The following is a 19750-nucleotide window of genomic DNA, read 5'->3' on the forward strand; positions in this document are numbered from 1 at the left end:
TGACAACAATGTTTTTGTGATCATTAGATCAATGACTCACTAAAAGCAGAGGCTCATCTGATCGAAGCCAATGTGCGACGTTCCTCGACCAAAATGACACATATCATGTCATGGAGCAGATCCAAGCCATCCAACTGATGGGTCATGTCCATATATATATACCCTTTTGCTAAAAACACATCAAACAGATGATCCTAACCACCAAGTTTTCTGATCCAATCTCACTGTCCATTTGAATCCACCGTGGTTATGGATAGAGTCATCCATCCAGTCAGATTTTCAAATGCAGAAGGACCCACTAAACGGACGGTCTGGATAGCACCATCCAACTCTCTCTTATTAATTAGATTGAAGATGGGTGAGGAGGACACAAAAAAACAACACGTTCGCATACGCCATAACTGACCTTTTTATTTCATATATTTATACTTCTGGGGTCTGATGGAAAATGAAAAGGCAAGGAGGCCATACATGAAAACTACCAAAAGAAATTAAGGTGAGACGAGGAAGAAGACGCAAGAGGATCGTTGTCCACATCATGGGATGGAGAATGCACATGCCTCCCTTCGTACGTGGTGATTACCATACGTGGGTCCTCTGCCAATCGCTCAACTCGCTTCTTCACACGGCAGTTGTCTTGTGTGCACCGATAGTAACTCCTGTCCACATCAATGAAATACCGTTAATTCAAGACCGTTCATCATATGACCACAACATGGCCCACGTCCATATATTCAGTTAAAGGAAAATGTGGATGGGGATTTCTCCCAAGTGGGATTGGATAGTAGTTTATCAGCATCAAACACCAAGGAATGCTGCATGAAAATTTAGAATTTAGGATAGATAGGAATTGAAATCCAAAATTTTAAAGTAGGGACATGTTAGACACTTCTTAAAATCCTGAATTTCGATTTTTACCGGATTTCAAATCTAGGATTTTAATTTCTTTTTAACATTTAGAAGAATGTGAAGTTCTAAGATATAATATTTTCAATCCTCTCCAATTGTTATAAGGGCCTGTTTGGGAGCGTGGATTTGGAACCCCCACGATTAGAAACCCCCTGGATTTGCTATCCTCCCTGTGTATTTGGCACCTTGGAGTGTGAATCAACTTTAATCCAAAAGCACATATTTATGGTATATTTATAGGGGTTTGAATTTAATTACTAAATCAACTTTAATATCTCTAATTAGTGAGATATGTAATTTTTGACACAATGGTTGTGATAAGCCCGCTGAAATATATGCTTTGCCCGAAAATGATGAAATTCCAAGTCTCGGATGGGCCACAAGCACAAGATCATGTATGAGTGACTAGCCAACGATTTTTACTAGTTGATTTACATGAACAATGTTTGGACGGTGCTGATTTACATGGACAATGTTTGGACGATGCTGATCATCATTAGTGGGCCATGTGCCCAACAGAATGATAGTGTATAGTGACACACATATTACACCTGCAACTATTGAAATGATTTTAAGTTTAATCCAAGATCGCACAGTCGATTACAAACCCCCTCAAAGAGGAGATTGGAAACCCTCTGGATTTGAAACCCCTAGTTGCTTTTTGCTGCCAAACAACCAGGGGATTTAAAACCCCCTCTAATCCCCTCCAATCGACCCCTAACTGATGTCTTTTGCTTTCTTTAGGAGTTAAGAAAACAAAAAATTTCGAACCCTAGATTTCAAATCTTGAACTTTTTGTAATTCACAGCTTGAATTTTTATAATCCTAGAATTTAAAAATTATATTAACTTAGATTTTGATTTTAAGTATTCTTGAAATTATTTTGTTTATATTCATCGAATAATAAATGTTATGAGTTAAATCATCTCAAATACTTTAACATGACATAGAATGCAACATATAAAAAAAAAAATCATCACACTAAATTCATTATAAGATAACTAAAAAAAACAGACAATCTTAAAAATTGAGAAGCCTACAAAAATAAGCCTACTAAATTTATAAGTTAAACAAAAACTCAACTTTTTTGGGCAGTGGTCAATTTTTCTACAGTGTGACCCACATAATGGTTACGTAAGCTTAATTTTAATAGCATATCACATCATGATGCGAATACTAGTGAATGTAGCCGATGTGTACATGACCATGAATACCTTAAAGAGGAGCAGATGATAATTAAGATACTTGAAAATGATTGAAAATCCTCAATTTACAACTTACTTTTTAAAAAAGGTTTTAGCATAGTGCAAATATCCTAAATTTAAAATCTAGTTGAAATTGAAATCCATATTTTTTAAGGTTGTCAAACAACATGTAATTTACAAATTTTGAATTTCAATTCCCAACTGTTAAAAATTTTTGAATTTTTAAGGGTGCCAAATAATCCCTTAAATTATTTACACCATTAGATGTTTTCACTTGCATTTGCACTATAATAATAGTATATTATAAAAATCAAGTTCATACAATCATTATGTAGAATTTATTATAGAAAAATTGACAATCACCTAAAAAAAAATATAAAATTTTATTACATTTATAAATTTAATAAGCTTACTTGTGTAGGTCGCCTAAAGTTTCTAATTACCTTATTTTTGGACTATTGCTCTTTTATAACGAGCTATAATGGTTTTCTTCTATATTACACGTCCATAACATGCATATAATGTTGGAATCTTTAAGGCCATTTAACTTATCAAATTCATATATATATATACACACAAAAATTAATTTTAAGAATTTTCATAGTTAATATCTAAGCTTCTAAGCACAAATTTTAAAATTCAGGATTTTGAAAATTCATGCTACCAAATACAATTAAAACTATAATATTTGAAATCCCGGGCATCAAACCCTTGTTCTCAAAAGACCTATATAAATGAGTGTTATAAATATACAAGGATGTCTCTCTCCTAATTCAACTAAAATTAGAAAATTTTTCTAAAATAGTAGAGCTTACTAAAATAGTAAAAATATATCAAAACCTATCTAGGAAATAATCCTTAAATAACTTGAAATTTTTTTAAACCATACCTAGACTCCTAAAACCTTAAAAAATATCAAAAACCTAAATACTAAAATATTAAAATTTTACTTTCAACTCAAATTTACCAAGCAATTGAACTTTCCAACACCAGATTATACCCACAAATCTTAAAACCAATAACAAAATCATGGCCGTCCATTTTTCCCCTCCAAACTTCCCAACCCAATTTCTTCCCATTGGATTTTGCACACATGTGCCATGTTGCCACGTACGAAAAAGCTTAAGGGTGGAACCCACAGGACTAAGAGCCTGTTGCGTGTACATGTGAGAAGGACGTGAATGAGACCGTGAACCACCCACACCGAAAGTTCGGTGCATGACGTCTCACACGGGACAAACACACACGGAAAAGACGGGAGTCACGTGACCATGACACGTGACATAAGATGAGGTGCTCGGCTTTCTGATTACCTATTGGGCCTCATCAATCATAAGGGTGGGCCCATGTAGGCCCAGTTCAATTGCAGCACGTACGGTGCATGTGTGGTGCATCACATGTTAATTACTACCTCGTGCCAGGTGGCACCATAAGATCCTTCAATTTCAGGGACCAAAATAATTCAAGTGGTTGGTGGCATGACACACCACCTACCTAATGAAAACATTCAAAAAGTGCTCTTCCAAAACAATGAGTGGCTGTGATTGATCAGGCCCATCATATGGCTTGCAAGCATCACAGGTTCTCCTTTATGCCTTTCTATCAGCTTACCTGTTGCATGAGCTTGATAAGCCCACACGCTTACAAGTCAGCTAATTCACACGCCACCAGCATGGCCCACATGTGCAATATCCAAGCCATCCATCACAAGGATACCAATATATACATTCCCTATCATGAGAATAGGTCATTATTAACTGAAGAAATGTACGGCTGTGAAAAAATCAGCTGAAGTTTTCTATCTCGTCAATTTAAATTCAAAATAAATGCACACCTACTCAATGGACCACCTCTATCTTCGGCAAGTAATATTTACTCGGTGAGGTCCACATGATGGACGGCTTGGATATTTCAGATACCTGCCATGATGGTATATGTGGTGGCGTGTGCGTTAGCTGAGTTGCACATGCGTGTGGGCTTAATAACGGGCTGTGTCGTCATTATTTTCAGGGAGGGAGGAAAACAAGAAAACTCGGGCAGAGTGTGATGGTTGATAAGTAGGCGCTAGAAAATGTACGTTGAGGGTATAAGTTAAATCAAACCGTCCAAATGTCCGTCCCCAACTTGAATGGTTGAAGTTATAAATCAAAATTTCGATCGATTGATTACTATTTATTGGACGGTTGAAACAAGAAATAGCCAACAGTTCAGATTCCACAAACAAGACTCCATAAATCAAAGATAAAACTTATACAACCAATGAGATGATAATATATCTAGAGTGGGTCCCACGATCCTGACAGCTAAATTTGAGTGTATGCGCATCATCAATCACAGTCCGCCAGAGTATCAAGTAACTCCGTAATGCCATTTAAAACGTAAAGATATGCTTTTGGTGTGGAATTTGGAAGTAACGTAAACATAGAATGATAGGCAATGCCCGTATAGCTATGAATTGACATGATTTGATTGGACCGGCAGGATATGGTTAGAGATAAACCAAACAACTTTTAAACATATTTTGTGTGAGCCCATCTGGAAGCCTGCTATTGGGAAGTAGATTGCCCACGTCCCATGCACATGTTTATACTTATGCCTGGGGTTGGGTGGGATGCGACAGAGATGTAAGAGACAAATCCACTCCCTCCATTTGTTTTGAAAGATCAAAAGAAAATAGGGTTATGGAATTCAAGATGATCAAAAACTCAGTTGGCCACACCAAATAAAACAGTGGGAAGGGAAACATCTGCCATTGAAACCTTCATAGAGTTGGCCATGATGTTTATGTGCCATTTAAATGGTTCACAGGGTTATTACTACTCAGATAACCTGTGGGCATAAATATCATCTTAATATAAAACTTTTGTCACTCCCAAGCATTCAATCCTGTAAACTCTTTATTGTTTTATGTGATGCGGCTCATTTGAGTTTTAGACCTGCATTATTTTGTGTGACATGTCCCATCCCAGTTTTGGATCTGCCTTATTTTTAAAATTATATCGAGTGTGGAGTGGCAAAACAAATGGATAAAGTGGATTTATCATGGGCATCTCTGTGGGCCCACATAGCTTGAGCACATGAATACCACGGGTAATCTACTGCCCTACTGTCTAACCAAATCCTATCGCGTCGTGGCATGGGCAAAGACAATACCCAATTGGTGGCTTTGTTCGGATAATTGAAATAGGACACGGATTGTGTCGTGGCCTTGACATCAAATGTCTGTAGTAACCTGATGTGATGGGATTTGATTGGGCCACCTACTGTTGTTGGTGATGGGGCTAGACTTGACGACTTTCAAACAAGGGGTTGGATCCAATGTGGTGGATGGGATCTATGTCTATGGGCCCCACTATATGTGCCTTATATCTATCCTGTCCATTCCTTTTGTAAACTCATTTTAGTACCTGATATAAAAATGAAGCATATCTAAATCTCAAGTGAACCATGATATAAGAAACAATGGTAACTGATTATTAAAAACTTCTCATTGGCTACAAAAGTTTTGGATCAAGCTAATATTTGTGTGGTCTCTTCATCTAGGTATTTGTGAACTTATCAACAGGTTGGATGGCAAATAAACATTCTAGTGCCCCCGTAAAGTTTTTAATGGTGGGGATTCAATCACAAATATTTCTAAGGTATGGTCCATCTAAGATTTGGATGTGCTTCATTCTTTTTGGATCATGCCCTAAAATGAGCTGTCAAAATGAATGGATGGTGCAGACATAATGTAAATACATCATAGTAGGCCCCACAGTTAGGCCGCTCTTTCAAACATGCTTTTTGTGGCATCAATCTCTGACAGCAACACATGATCTTGTTAAATTTTGCCACGCTGGGTCACAGACATCCGTGGTGGCAGATTAACCATGCAATTCGTCCATTGGACTGGTCATTGCGCCGGAATGGTCATGGCGCGGAACCAGCCATGGTCCATTGCTGCTCTGCTATGTGTGGGTGTGGTTGTATAGCTAGTCATTCCGGACTCTCAATATGGATGGCTCTACCTGGCCGTTAATTTGTGGCCATTAAAATGAACGGTGAACATCAACGTCGGCAATCTCTCTTTTAGGATTGTCCAATAAGGGTGCATCTTCTAATATGGTCCATCTAAAGTAGGAATGGCATATTGGACGGCAAGGATTTATCTAGTTTGCAGCCACGTGAGTGGCAACAAACCATCAAGGGTCCTAGCCAGGATGGATTGTAAAGTCACTACTTTCCAAAACCGCTGAAGGTTTTGTGGGTGACCTAGACCAATGGACCACATGGATGGTGCCTGTGGATATTTCTGTGGATATTTCTCGCGTTGGTAATATCTGGGCCGTTGGAGGAGTAGCCTGGCCTTCACACGTGGGGTGTTTAGGCATGCACACGTACCACGGGTAATGAATGTGTCATGTGTGGCCTAGTGGAATGTCACAAATGATGAGTGTTCCTTAAAGGCTGGATCAGATTCCATCAAGACTTGAAAAGAGCATAACGCAACTTGCTAAAACTTGGAAATAATTAGCAAAAAATAAAAATAAAAATCAATAGAACTCAACTTCCCAAGACTTTACAATATTTATATATTATCTAATTTTCAATATTCCAAACAAGTCATAATTGTGAGAATTTAATACGGAATTGCAAGGATCGAAGGGTGCATAAAGATGGAAATTGAGAAATCCAAATTAAAATTCATACCAAATTGAGAAGATATTATTGTAGGTACTTCGCTATAGTTTTCTACACCTTATACCCTTTAGAAAAGTATTGGGATGAGAAAATAGCTCCATACGTGTGTAGGCTTCGGATCCAGTTTTATTTTTATAGTTATTAAGGTTGAGGAGTTTATAACCCATTGAAACTCCTCTTACTAAAACACTGTATGTAACACAACTATAGCGTATCACCCCTATGGTATTCTAGATTAATCACAACTTGAGTGGGGTTCATCAATATGCCCAATCACATTATCAGTAAAGCCGATTTTTTTTATTTTTTTTTTTCTATTAAATTTTCTTCTTTAGTTTATGTGTGTGTTTTACTTTTTAAACCTTGGTACTTTTCTGTGAAGTTGAGGCTCTCTCTCTCTCTCTCTCTGGCAAGGATTGATATGTTGATGTTATAAATTCACAAACCCAATTAGTAAATAATTGTTGGAGTATATAAATATTGTCTTTAATAGATTAGGCTACTGATATCTTAAAAGATAAAAAGAACCACTTAAAGTTAAAAATAATAATCAGACAATGTTTGATTAAGCAATGAAAAGTGGAAATAATTTTTCCTTGGTTAATATTTTAACAAAAAAGCCTAAAAATGGTTATTATTTTAATCTTATAATAAGTTGCTCAGAGACAATAAGATTTTTTGTAATGGTTCATAAAAAGTTGAAATTAATAATAATAATTTTAACTTAAATTACATAAATTTTTAACTCTATTTGGTAAAGGCATATATTAATATGGAACAACTTTAAACTCTGTTTCGAAAATAATATGTTATTCTAAAATTGAAATTAAATGTACAAAATATTGTTTGTCAGGAATTCATGAATTAAATAACTAAAATATCATTTCATTGTTTTATATTGGTTTATGATTCATCCAAAACTAGGTTCACTATTTAGATGGTTTGATTTTAGTACAACTTCTTATGTGTTTGGTTTATGATTCATCCACTATTTGAATGGTTTGATTTTGAGTGAAAGATTTCTAGTATATAGTTGTGGTAAGGGTGGCAATAGGTAGGATGGCCTAATGAGCCTGGTTGAGCTTTGTATTAGGCCGTGGACCTTTTAGCTTGGCCCGTGTGCCAGGCTTGGGCCTGACATGCATGACATGATCAATTTTTGGGGCCAAGCTTGGGCTCAAATCATATTAGCCCAACCTGGTCAAGCCCTGGCTGGCTTGACCCAGCTTCATATGTATGTCTTCTATAGTGCAAATATAATTCTAATATTAATTTTAATCCTTTTAAGTGTTTTTTTTTGGTGTATATGTGAACTACTTTATCAGTAGATAGATTAAGAAGGTTCATTTAAGAATTAAGGATTTTATCAATTTTAGGGTTGGGTTGGCTCGGCTTGGGACCAACTAATTTTTTTGGGTGCTAGGCCCTTGTTGGGCTTTGACAGAGCTTAGGCAAAAGGCCTGAACACTTGAGCTGGGCTAGGTCTGGTTCAAACCAAACCCAATTGCCCCCTTGTGTATTGTCCAAACCCAACCCAATTGCCACCTTTACTAGTGTATTTAAGAAAGAGGGAGAGAGATATATAAAATTGGTTAAAAAGAAAAACCATTATTATAGGATTTAATTAAAAAAAACCATTTTTTGCGGCTTTAGCTTTTTTTTGTTAAAAAATTAACTAGGGAAAAACTTTTCCACTTTTCATTGCTCAACCAAACATGGTTAAAAAAGAGTTAATTGGTACGTGTGTGTGTGTGTGTGTGTGTGTGTGTCTGTGTGTCTGTGTGTGTGTGTATCCAAACAATCTCCAATAGTGGTTTTTATTTTTAAGAACTTTTATCTCTCTCCCTCTCCTCTCCCTTAAATGCACGAGTAAGAGTAATAATTTGTAGGTTTGGGCTAACCCGTCTTAAGGCCTAAGGTCCTACGCCTAAGTTGCACCCATGCTTAGCATTGCCTTGCATAGATGGCCCAAGCTCAAGAAAATTAGTTGGGCTTAGGTCCAACCAAACTTTACCCGAAAATGGATACAATTCTTATTTCCTAACTAAATGTTCCTAATCTACTTGTTGATCAACTGGTCCACATATATAAAAAATACTTAAAAGGACTACAATGACGTGAGCCAAGCTTGGCTCAGAAAATTGATCATATTAGCTCGAGCTTGGGACATGGGCCAAGCTAATAGGTCCCAGCCTCTAAAGTTGAGTCAACCTGGTCGGGCCACTCGGCCCATTGCCACCCTTACCCACAGCCACTCATATGAGATAGGCAACTCGAAATTAAACAATCCAACTTGTGGACCTCATTTTAAATAGATCATAAACCAAACAAATGAGAAATATGTAAATCAAATTAAACTGTTCAAATATTGGGCCTACTTTGGATGTATCATAAACCAACATAAAATAGTGAAAACAATATTTACTTGTTAGATAAGTGGATGCTGGATGGGTGATGCTTTGTACATTTAATTTCAATTTCAGAATAACACATTATTTTTAAAATAGAGTTTAAATTTTTTCTATATCAGTACATATGTATACCAATTTGAATTAAAAGTTTGTTCAGAACTAAACTATTATTTAGCTCCAGCATTTCTCTATTACTATAACATAAATTTTTTATTGTATCCAAACAATCCCTAAAATCGATTAAATTTAACCTAATTTATTCATTCTATCCTAATCTATTCTCAAGAAGCATAGTTTAACGACTCAAAAATTAAACATGCCTCAACATCCAACCAGGTTGCTTGACTCAAAAATGAGAAGAACCGTAAGCTGACTTGACATTTTAATGTCTAAATAAAAAAATATTTGAAGAAGTAATGAATAATTAAAATTGCAATTATGGTAAATATATAAAAGAGACCTCCGCTCGTGGAAGGTGACCGTATAGTGCTTTTAGTGATGAAGTCAGGAGTTCAAGACTCAGTTCTAGACTAGGCTCGAAATCTCATTGAGTCGAGTTGACTCAGCCAATTTCCTAGTCGAGCCACCAGGTTCTAGATACCTTAAACGTTCTTAACCTTCTTGGCTAACTCACTTGGATGGTTAGATGGTTTAATTTAAGTTAGTGTATGCCATTGTACAAGTTATGATGGCCCGTGTATTGAGGGTCACTCTCTGTCAGAGTATAAACTAACCACTAGTGTTTTAGTTAGGTTAGGGTGGATGAAAATCCCATAGATCGAATAGCTCTAAGTTATACATCTATAATCTATGAAAATTAAGATTTTATGATCTGATCAATTGTCGGTCCACCCATTCAGATGATTCTAGCCATCCATTAAATTCACATTTATCCAGACTGGGTCGTAGAATATTCTTACTTTTGAAAGCAACTGACAGCGTTCGCATGGGACCACTGTGACTTTTGGCTAATGCACCATTCAGTGGGGATGGTTTGCCTTTAGTCACTTGAATGCCACGCGTAAAATGAGTACGTGCATGTAGACATTCAATAGGGAGGTGTAGATGCCCAGAACCCAAAATAAGCTGGTCCACTCATCACATCCAAAATAAGCTGGTCCACTCGTCATGTGATCCTGCAAAATGTTAGATACGGGTGTACAACTTCGCCAAGTTTTCTTCAGCCGTCCATTTGTCTCAAAGCAGTGGGCTCGCCCAAGTCATGGCCCAGTAGTCCACATGGTGGGTCCCACCTGTCCACACTAAATATGCAACAGGACACCACTTTTTTCTAACCTAGCCCAAGAACAAGGGACCCATCTCTAGCAGTGTACGAGCCACCAATCAAATCTCACCACGTCACAACACCATTATAGTGAGTTTCTCACTGCCTAATCCACGTCCAAGAAAAGATGGAGATGAAAATGCCCACCGTTGAAACCTTTCCCGTCCACCGTGATGTTTACATGCCATCAAATCACATTCACAAGGTAAACCCTACTAGTATGGAAAGGAAAAGAGAAAAAAATAAAATAAAAATCAGCCAGATCAAAAACTTATCTGACCCTAAGAAGGTTTCAACGGCAGGCATTCAATCCCCATGTTTCTTGTACGGTGGTCCGCCTAAATATTGATCTCCAATTCAAATTAAGGCTCATATCATAAAATACGCAGGTGAAACTGATGAACGGAGTGGATATAACACAAACATCACGGTGGGTCCCACAAAGCTTGGGGTTGCAGTCATGTAACCCCAGGTTACATGCAAGCTGCGTCCTTCCATGAGCCTGCAGGTGGTCTTCCCTGCACGCGCGCGTGGGCTCAGTAAATTTCCCACTAGTGGTATGGAATGATTCCTCTGAATTAGAACTGCAGAGCTTAAAATGAGCTGGCTCCTACCTCTCAGGTAGTGGGCCCCACCATTACTGATGTTTGATCGTGAATGGTGTGGATACCTGTCCACAAGCTGTAAAACAGATTATGGGAAGCTGAAACTGATTAGACACATCACTTTTTAAGTCTCCCACTCTCTTATCTTCAACCCTATGGTGAAAAGCTAGTGGGAATCCCATGTGCAGTTGCCCGGCACACATGCCTTCCACCACTCCTCAGACGATTCGCGCGTGTAGATTTCAAATATGGGATTCACACAAACTTGTGTGATAACAATGGAACCCACCAAGTGGGGTCCACCAATATCATGAATCATATATCACCCATCACATGGGCCACACAAAAATGGGTGTTTAGAGTAAAGATGATCAATGGCTGTGAACTCGGCTCAGCTGATGAGTGGACCGTGATTCTTGGGTTTAGGGCATGTTTTCAGGTCCCCTGCTTGATAAACGGGCTGGATCCCACACAAGCGTGCTACATTGGCATGTGTGCTGCGATTCACCTCTCCTAGGAATTTCTCATATGGAAATGGTGTTTTGGACGGCTACAATTCATGTCAAAGTAGTGGACTTGTGACTCGGCATTGACTCGGCACCAAAATTCAAAATTTTGACTTAGGGTTCCGTCCTAAGTAACTTTAACGTGACTGGGGATGAGTTATGATGTCGACACATGATAGAAATAGAGCCCTCTCTTCATGGTACACGTGTTTACATGTGGACCACCTAGTGGGCTCCATCCAGGATGACTCTTGGTTTAAGAACCACACCCATATGATGATCCCAACCATCACTTCAAACCATCTCCATTTCTCGTATTGGCTTCTTAAGATATATAGCTGATTTGGATGGCTAAAATGGTCTAATCAATATGGTTTGAAGGTCTTTGAAAGTGGTCCCAGTTTCACACATGCACTTGCCACATGAATGGCTCAGATTGTGCTTCTATCATCTAAGCATGATAGAAGTACATCTTGGGACAGTGGCACTACAAACCATAGTTGCAAAACTCACTAGTTTCATTAGAGAAAGGCAAGATTACTCTTACCAACACACCACGTGATGTGCACCTATTTAGTTTTTCATTTTAGATGTTTTACCTAACCATTCCAAATAAATAATAATTACTAGCCTAAATACTTATAGTTTAACCTTTAAATTTTAAGTCAAATCAGGTAAAGACTCATCAAGTCTTCAGGCCCACCCGACCCCACTCTCGACTTTGAGTCGAGTTTTTAAACTATGGGTTTGAGTTTGTTTTGAAGTGTTAGAATATTAGGATGTCTATGTGCAAATGTAGAGTTGTACATACTATTTGTTAAGATCTCTACTTCTCGCTACCAAGCTTATAAAGTACATAGGATAGGTTTTTTATTTTTATTTTTTGTTGAAGTAGACAAAGGTGAGACAACACCATTTATACGGTTTCTTCAACGTAATACCTTGTGATTAACAAAAAGAGCTTTTGCATAGTCCTTTCCAGGGGTGGATGAAGGCCTTCTTTAGCTAGGTGTAATATCTATGTTCATTCAATATATACCTCGTGGCACTGAACCGCCTTCTGTGAAAAGAAAAAAAAAGTTTTGAAGAACAAGGTCTCATTAAATTCCAAGCCCAAGTGGACATTTGGGATTTTAAATTAAAAAAAAAAAAACCTTGAATTGTAGTTAATAGAATTGTTAGGATTCTTTGAATCTTGCTTTCATTTCACTATTTCTGTAGACCAAATGGGCTTCTTGAGAGGCTAACTGACACTAATTGATGATAAATAATCCTGTGGAAGCTCTTATAATATCTTAAATGGAACGCTCTGAGCTTATGATACAACTAGCACTATCACACCTCAGGCATTAGCTAAGTTGTGAATATTACACCAAGTCAACTCATGCCGACCAGAATGGAATCAAGCTCTGACCTTATGATACAAAACTAGCACTATTACACCTAAGGCATTAGCTATGTTGTGAATATTACACTGAGTCAACTCGTGCCGACAAGAATGGAATCAAAGCTCGTCTGGGAGTGCGACTTCCTTGGAACAAAATTATTCTGGCTTAGTTGAAAAGTTCTGACTCAATCCCATCATATACACGCATTACTGAGTCAATATCAGACTGTTTTTGAACAGTGGATAGTCTCCTATACTAGGAAGAGTAAGCAGTGCCCTCTCACACTTCCAATCAAGCACACAGGGAAGATGATCATACACAATGGAAAACAATGAAGTGAAGACACTTGTAAGTTGATGGGGTCAATAAAAAGATGAACTTGTCAGAATGGGCCACATGTGGGGCCCACTTCTGAATTTGAGTAGGTACAACTTTTCTGAAGATAAGAGATGTTTTATTTTTGGAATATATTTCATAAGGTAGCTTTATTTATTTTTGGTAATTTTCCTATAAATTAAGAGAAGAAGAATATATATGGCACTCTCTAAAACCTTAAAGATGAAGTTAACTTTGAAAATCCCACAATAGACTCTTTTGAGAAAGAGAAAAATTGACAAGTTTGCTGCCCTTACAAATTCTAGGTGAAGTGTCATGTGCAATGCATGTACAAAGATGATGGGAGAGAATGAAAATGTGGGAGAAATGGGAAAGGAAAGGAAGAAAAAAAAAGGAGAATTTGTAGGAAATCTGTGGGCTATGGACAAAAAGAGAGAGATAAGGCGCTCAAGGATTCAATGGTGGGCAACCTATCTTCACGTTTTACTATGTTGTGGCCTACTTGACCTTTCGACTTACTTCATTTTTTGGGCTGATGTTCAAACATGTGCCAGTACAACAGATGTGCGGCATGGATTTCGTACAATTACCACAGTGGACCCTATAGAACCTTTATTATACAGCCTCCCTTATGCTTAGCCCAAGCTACATGCAAAGAGAAGTTTGAGCGGGCTACTAGCATTCAAGAATTAATATGATAAAAATACTTAGTTATGATTAAAATTTACACTATTTAAAGGCTTTTTACGAAAGAAATTTGAATTTTACGTTAGAGAACAATCACATTTTCTAATTCTCAAAATACCTCAACTTCATTTAAAATTCAAAGTTTCTCAAACTAACTGTAGGTGTGAAAATGTCCAAAAGCTGCTCACATTATATGTAATAAAGATATATCATAGGGAGAGAATTGGTATCTAATGAGATGTCATCATGAAAGGCATGTCGGATGCCTATTGTCTTCCAGTGGCTTGATCTCCTACTTTTGACAATGAAAAAGCTTTAACACTTTTATGAATATATCTTTGCTGAAATATTCAATAGGTTTTAGTACTCAATGACAACCTGATGGGTGACATTGTGTAATCATTTACCTGGTTTTTGTTTCTCAATAATGACCAAACTGACCATAAGCACCAGAACCCTGAGACTCAAGATGAGTTGAGAGCATGGTTTTAAGACTTGGGTACAACCTGTCTAAGCCGACTCGGGCTTGGTTGAGTTCAATATGGCTCAATACAGTGTCCCAAAAGCCTGGGTGGGCTCAGGCTGACTTGTACAAGTCATTACAGACGAAAGCAATACGTCAAATCAGGCCAAGTGACTCTTTTGGCTCAGAATTTCTACAATGTCCTAGATTAATTACTCCCTCACTGGAGGTCTTTGTAAAGGATCATAGCTTTGGCAGACTGATGCATTTCCTAGGATGTAAAACCCCTTATTGCTTACATTCAAGAGGCCAGGTAAATGTGATCCATTAAAACCTTGCCATAGTACAATATGCTTGTGGTGCGTATTTGGTTATGAGGAATCTGTGTGGAAAAGAAATTGTTTTTCTGTTATTAGACAACAATTGTTCTTTGACGGAAGATATTAGGTGGCCGTTGTCTAATAAATATGAGTCAATAGAATCTGTATATCAACAAAGTAGAAGGAAATAATAATTATTTTTCACATGTCCATGCACAAGCAATCCAAATATGAGATACATCAAGATGTTCACAGCTTCATATTTTATTTTTGTCACTAGATGAGAGAAGCTGATGATACCAGGCTCACAACTCCTTGGTCACCCACAAGTGGACATGGATATAGACCTTAGATTCCGATCGTGGAATGCAATTTCTTTGAGATTTTCTTTCATTATGATTTCCAAGCAAGATCAGATGGTTAATTGAGTTTGGCAATTTTGTGCAATAAAAAGTAACTTTTGATTGGATATATCAAAGGGCACTGATAGACATGGAGCTTCTCCAACATGTGCCACCCATTTGCAACCTCACAAAGACCTTCACCACCAACAGAGGAGACATTCCTCAGGGAAAGATCCCTGAAGGAAGGACACCCACGAACTATTGTTGAAAGACCCAGACTGGTTTAAATCAAGTTTTAACTTTGGCAATCGGGGGAGATGGTTCTACAATCCAAACCATTTGAGTATTGTGTCCCACCTTGATGGGCTATATGCCTTAATATTTCCTCAGTAAAACAAACTAACCTTTTCATTTTCTGCCTAGAGATAGACATCAAAGAAGAAAGAAATAACAACATTACCATTCAACTGATCAAAAACATCCTACTAAGGTCACTGGTCTGTTCCAATCTAGGATTTTTTTTTTTTTTTGAGAGTTGTCTCTAAGATACCAATTAACATTACCATAGCCCCCATTTGTTAGAATTAGAAATAGGGGGTTACTCACCCCCAACTTGTCTAGTGCAAATCGACTCTGGGTCAAATGAGTAGTTAGAGTCCCCAAGTCTTAAAATCATAGTTGAGACACCAATCTTGAGCATGGAGACCAAGAACTGTTGGTGACTCCACGAAGAGGTTAACCAACTGGAGAAGATTATCCGGAGTTAAGAAAAGAAAAAGAAATAGAACAAAAAGGTCAATCCCATCCTATTGACGACTTGCACATCTATAGCAGTACTTGCTCATTTCATAAAAATGAGCACGGAAATGTAGTTATGCACTATTTCTTTTTGGTAAAATAAGTGGTTTTGGTGATCTTTTAATTGTAGAAGAAACGTAAGTGTTCTTCTTTCCCAAAATAACTGCCCCTTATGAGCTAGTAATCCTCTCTCATTTGCATTCTTATTCAAGGAAGTCAGTCCCACGCATCAGGTGATCAGCCCACCTAATCAAGTGCGCGTTCCAGAATAGCCATTCTTTACTTAACTGGACCAATCAAAGGTTGCATGGGCCACTTCTTTTTCCATGTAAGCAGCTAATCTAATATTCGTCCTTTTGCTCCAAACCAATACTCTATAACATGCATTGATACTAAAATGAGAATAAAAAAAATTCCAAGGACTTGTTTGGTATATGCCTGAAAATGGGTTCATGTAATTTTAGTTAATCATAATTATGCATTAGAGAATACCTAATTATGATTAAACAATGAAATTATGTATTAGAGACCATGATCTCTAATACCTAATTATGATTAGCAAAAAATGAGATTTAACTCATTTTCAAGTGTCTATCTAATAGGCCCAAGTATTCTTGTATATATCCCTCATACTTTTTGCCATTTATATTACTCTTATTGAATTACTTAAATATCCAATCCCCCTTATATTTTCATTTTACTTGTATGCCATCCCTATGTAGTTAGTTTCTCTTAACATGCAGTACACTTGCAGTATAATTCCATGTACTATCTTACATATAAAGACTAGAAGTGCATGTGCCTACTACTCATGGCATAGGCCTCAAATCATACACCGCCAAAATATTTTTGTCTGTACTGGATGTGCATGTGCTTGCTACTCATGGCACAAATCAGGATAGCCATCACCCCATATCTATGCCACAAAGATCATGATGACATGTCTGATGCCATTTCATATTACTTAAGCTTCGATGATGATATTTTCATTCTGCTAATATGGTATAACACTAACTCTTGGGCTGATGTAACTAAGCAAATCATGTAATTGAAAATAGCAATAGAGCCAAATAAATAAAGATCAAATGCAGATTTCATATCATTGCAAGAGAATGATGAGATGGTGTGAAGCGAAAGGAAGAGCAAAGTGCCCTTAATTATTATTATTTTGGTTACCTTGGGTGTTGGGTGTTCTTCACCACCTTCTGGCCGTACTTCCTCCACTTGTAGCCATCATCCAAGACGTCCACTTCACTCATGGTCTTGAAGCAGAATCTGGGCTCTCTCACCTTCCTCCTTGCCTTCACTTTCTTCATTTTGATGGAAGCCACAGCTAGATGGTCATCTCCTGCTGATCTCTTGCTGGTCATACCACCATCAATGTCCCCCCATGGCCTGATTCACCAATAATCAAATATAGCTGATTAGAGAGAGAGAGAGAGAGAGTCATGTTGGATTTCTGAAATAGGTCATTAGTGGATTAGATCAATGGAAGAGAAAAGTAGAGGAGAATTTTGGTGAATTTATTAAATGGGCAGTTATTGCATGAGATCAACGAGAGAGAGAGAGAGAGAGAGAGAGAGAGAGAGAGAGAGAGGGTTTTCTTGATGATATATTTTTAAATGCGCGGTTTTTTGCATGAGATCAATATAAGTGAGAGAGAAGGCTCTTTTATGATTTTTTTTTTTTTCCTTCTTTACTCGGGCAGTTTTTTGCATGAGATTGAGAATGAGTGAAAGATAGGGTTTTGTTGATGATTTATTTTAAATGGGCATTTTTCTGCATGAGATCAGTAAGAGTGAGAGAGAAAGCTCTTTTATGATTTAAATGGGATTTTTTTTTTTGTTTTTTGCATGAGAGATATATATATAGAGAGAGGGAGAGAGAGAGAGAGAGAGGAAATTTGGTGAAATTAGGAAAAGGGTGGTTCAAAATCTAATTATTTCCTTTGTTATCATGAGAAAAATCTACAAGGAAGATACTGTAAAGGAGATGTTACCATAGGCTACTAGTTGGTCTTTGCAAAGAAGAGGCTCCAAATTCACATAAACCAAAGGCACCACCACCATCTCTATGTTTTGGAGGAGCCATGGAAGAAAGGCTCTCACTCAAACGGCAAGCAACATCTCCTCCCATTGAAGAAGAAGAGGAAGAAGGGTTGTTAACCGTTTTTACTTGTTGGTAGCCAAATGGAGGCAGAACCCAGCTAGGAGAGGTGTAAAAACCCATGTGAGATGCAACCATGCCCTCTTGATCCTCCAACACGCCCTGGTTGAGCAAAGTTGTAGAAGTAGACATCTCTCTCTCTCTCTCTCTCTCTCTCTCTCTCACAAATACATAGAGAGGGTTTACTTCAGAAGTATGAAAGAATATTAGTGCTGGCTGAAGAATGAAGAAAGACTATATATTATACTGTAACTTCCAAAAAGGACCAAACAACCCCATATCCCTTAGAAAATGACTATCCTTTTGGTTCTTTAGATTTTTGTAATTTAGCACCCCTAGGGCATGTCAACATAATTTTGCAGTCCCACTCTCTCACACGCACAAATACACTCTCACATCTGCAGCACGTGCACTAAACTAACTCTTTTATGAACCCTAAAAATGAAAAGGTTTGATAAATATGAAATGATTTCTCCATATTTTGCATATTAAATAGGAAATGAAAAATAGGTTCCACATCATCTTTCATCGCAAACTGCGCCAAAGTAGGATTCTGTGATATCTGTTTATTTCAAAATTGCTGTGGAAAATAAAAGTGAACACTGTTCCGAAATGAACCCAAAAGCACTTATAATTTTATTTTATTTTTTTTTAACTAAAGAAATTTGGAGTTTCACAATCCTAGTGGCAGCACTACACAAGTACGAACGTACAAAAATTCTTCTGCTAAAACAACATTGCATGGATTGAGATTCTCTCTTTTTCTTTTTCTTTTTTCTTTTCTTTTTAATTTTTTATAAGATACCTATTTAATGTCTCCATATACAGGCATGCTAATTCTCTCTCTCTCTCCCTCTCCCTACCATTTCATCTCTCTCTCACCCATTTCATCGCGCTCTCTCTCTCTCTCTCTCTCTCTCTCTCCAAATTACTCTCTTTTTCTCACCCATTTCATCTCTCTCTCTCTCTCTCCTACCAACCTTTTCGTTTCAAAAACGAATTTTCATTTAATTCATAAGGGGGAAGTAACGAAAAGAATGTTATGATTCGTGGACTTCAGATGAGTACATAATAATAGAAGAGACCTCTCTCTCTCTCTCTCTCTCTCTCTCTCTCTCTCTCTCTCTGTTTTTTTCTTTTTCCTTTTTTCACAGGCCTCAATATCACGCAATGATGATGAATCTTGGGTGCAATCTCTCTCCTTGTGCTTCGGCGGTGAAGATATTATGATAGATGAGGAGCGCCTCTTGACTTTGCTGTAAAGCTCTAAAAAGCTCTCTGCCTTTTTCCCGCCTTTCTCTCTCCCTCTTTACCCTCAAACCATCATAACTCCCTCACTTTTCTTTTCCCTCTCTTTCATCTCTCTCTTCTATATTAATTACCCTCTTATATAATCTTAAATCATTATTCTCACCTTCCCACTTTAATCCCACCCAAGTCATGCATCTAGAATGCATGGGACCTGCTCTTTGTGATCTGAGCCGTTCATTCGTAGATGGTCCACTCCAATCATCCGAATTTTTCGTGCCATGGGCCGTTCACATTCTGTGGACACAAAATGAACACTGACAGTGGGCCTTGATGGAGACTAAGTACCCCACCAACTATGATTAGGATGCTTTTGTAAGCTATGATCCCATATGG

At 37.6% G+C, this 19750-nt stretch overlaps 1 protein-coding gene across 1 annotated transcript; it reads right to left on the reverse strand.

Moving 5' to 3' along the window:
- Positions 1 to 391: 391 nt before the first annotated feature.
- LOC131223433 (probable WRKY transcription factor 13) lies at positions 392 to 18461 on the reverse strand. Its single transcript, XM_058218848.1, has 3 exons — positions 17940 to 18461; positions 17117 to 17335; positions 392 to 659 (listed from the first exon to the last, which is right to left on the reverse strand). The coding sequence occupies exons 1-3, from the start codon at positions 18236 to 18238 to the stop codon at positions 479 to 481; spliced, it is 699 nt and encodes a 232-aa protein (XP_058074831.1). The 5' UTR covers positions 18239 to 18461; the 3' UTR covers positions 392 to 478.
- Positions 18462 to 19750: the final 1289 nt, after the last annotated feature.

The sequence above is a fragment of the Magnolia sinica genome, chromosome 13 (genome assembly GCF_029962835.1).
Source record: "Magnolia sinica isolate HGM2019 chromosome 13, MsV1, whole genome shotgun sequence".
Taxonomy (NCBI): Eukaryota; Viridiplantae; Streptophyta; class Magnoliopsida; order Magnoliales; family Magnoliaceae; genus Magnolia; species Magnolia sinica.

Bases quoted from the DNA above. Each gene is read 5' to 3' on its own strand.
- LOC131223433 (XM_058218848.1), bottom strand. From the start codon at position 18,238: ATGTCTACTTCTACAACTTTGCTCAACCAGGGCGTGTTGGAGGATCAA. The intron at 17,336-17,939 runs GTAACATCTCCT...TTGGTGAATCAG, and splicing joins AGACCAACTAGTAGCCTATG to GCCATGGGGGGACATTGATG. The intron at 660-17,116 runs GTAACCAAAATA...TGATGTGGACAG, and splicing joins AAGAACACCCAACACCCAAG to GAGTTACTATCGGTGCACAC.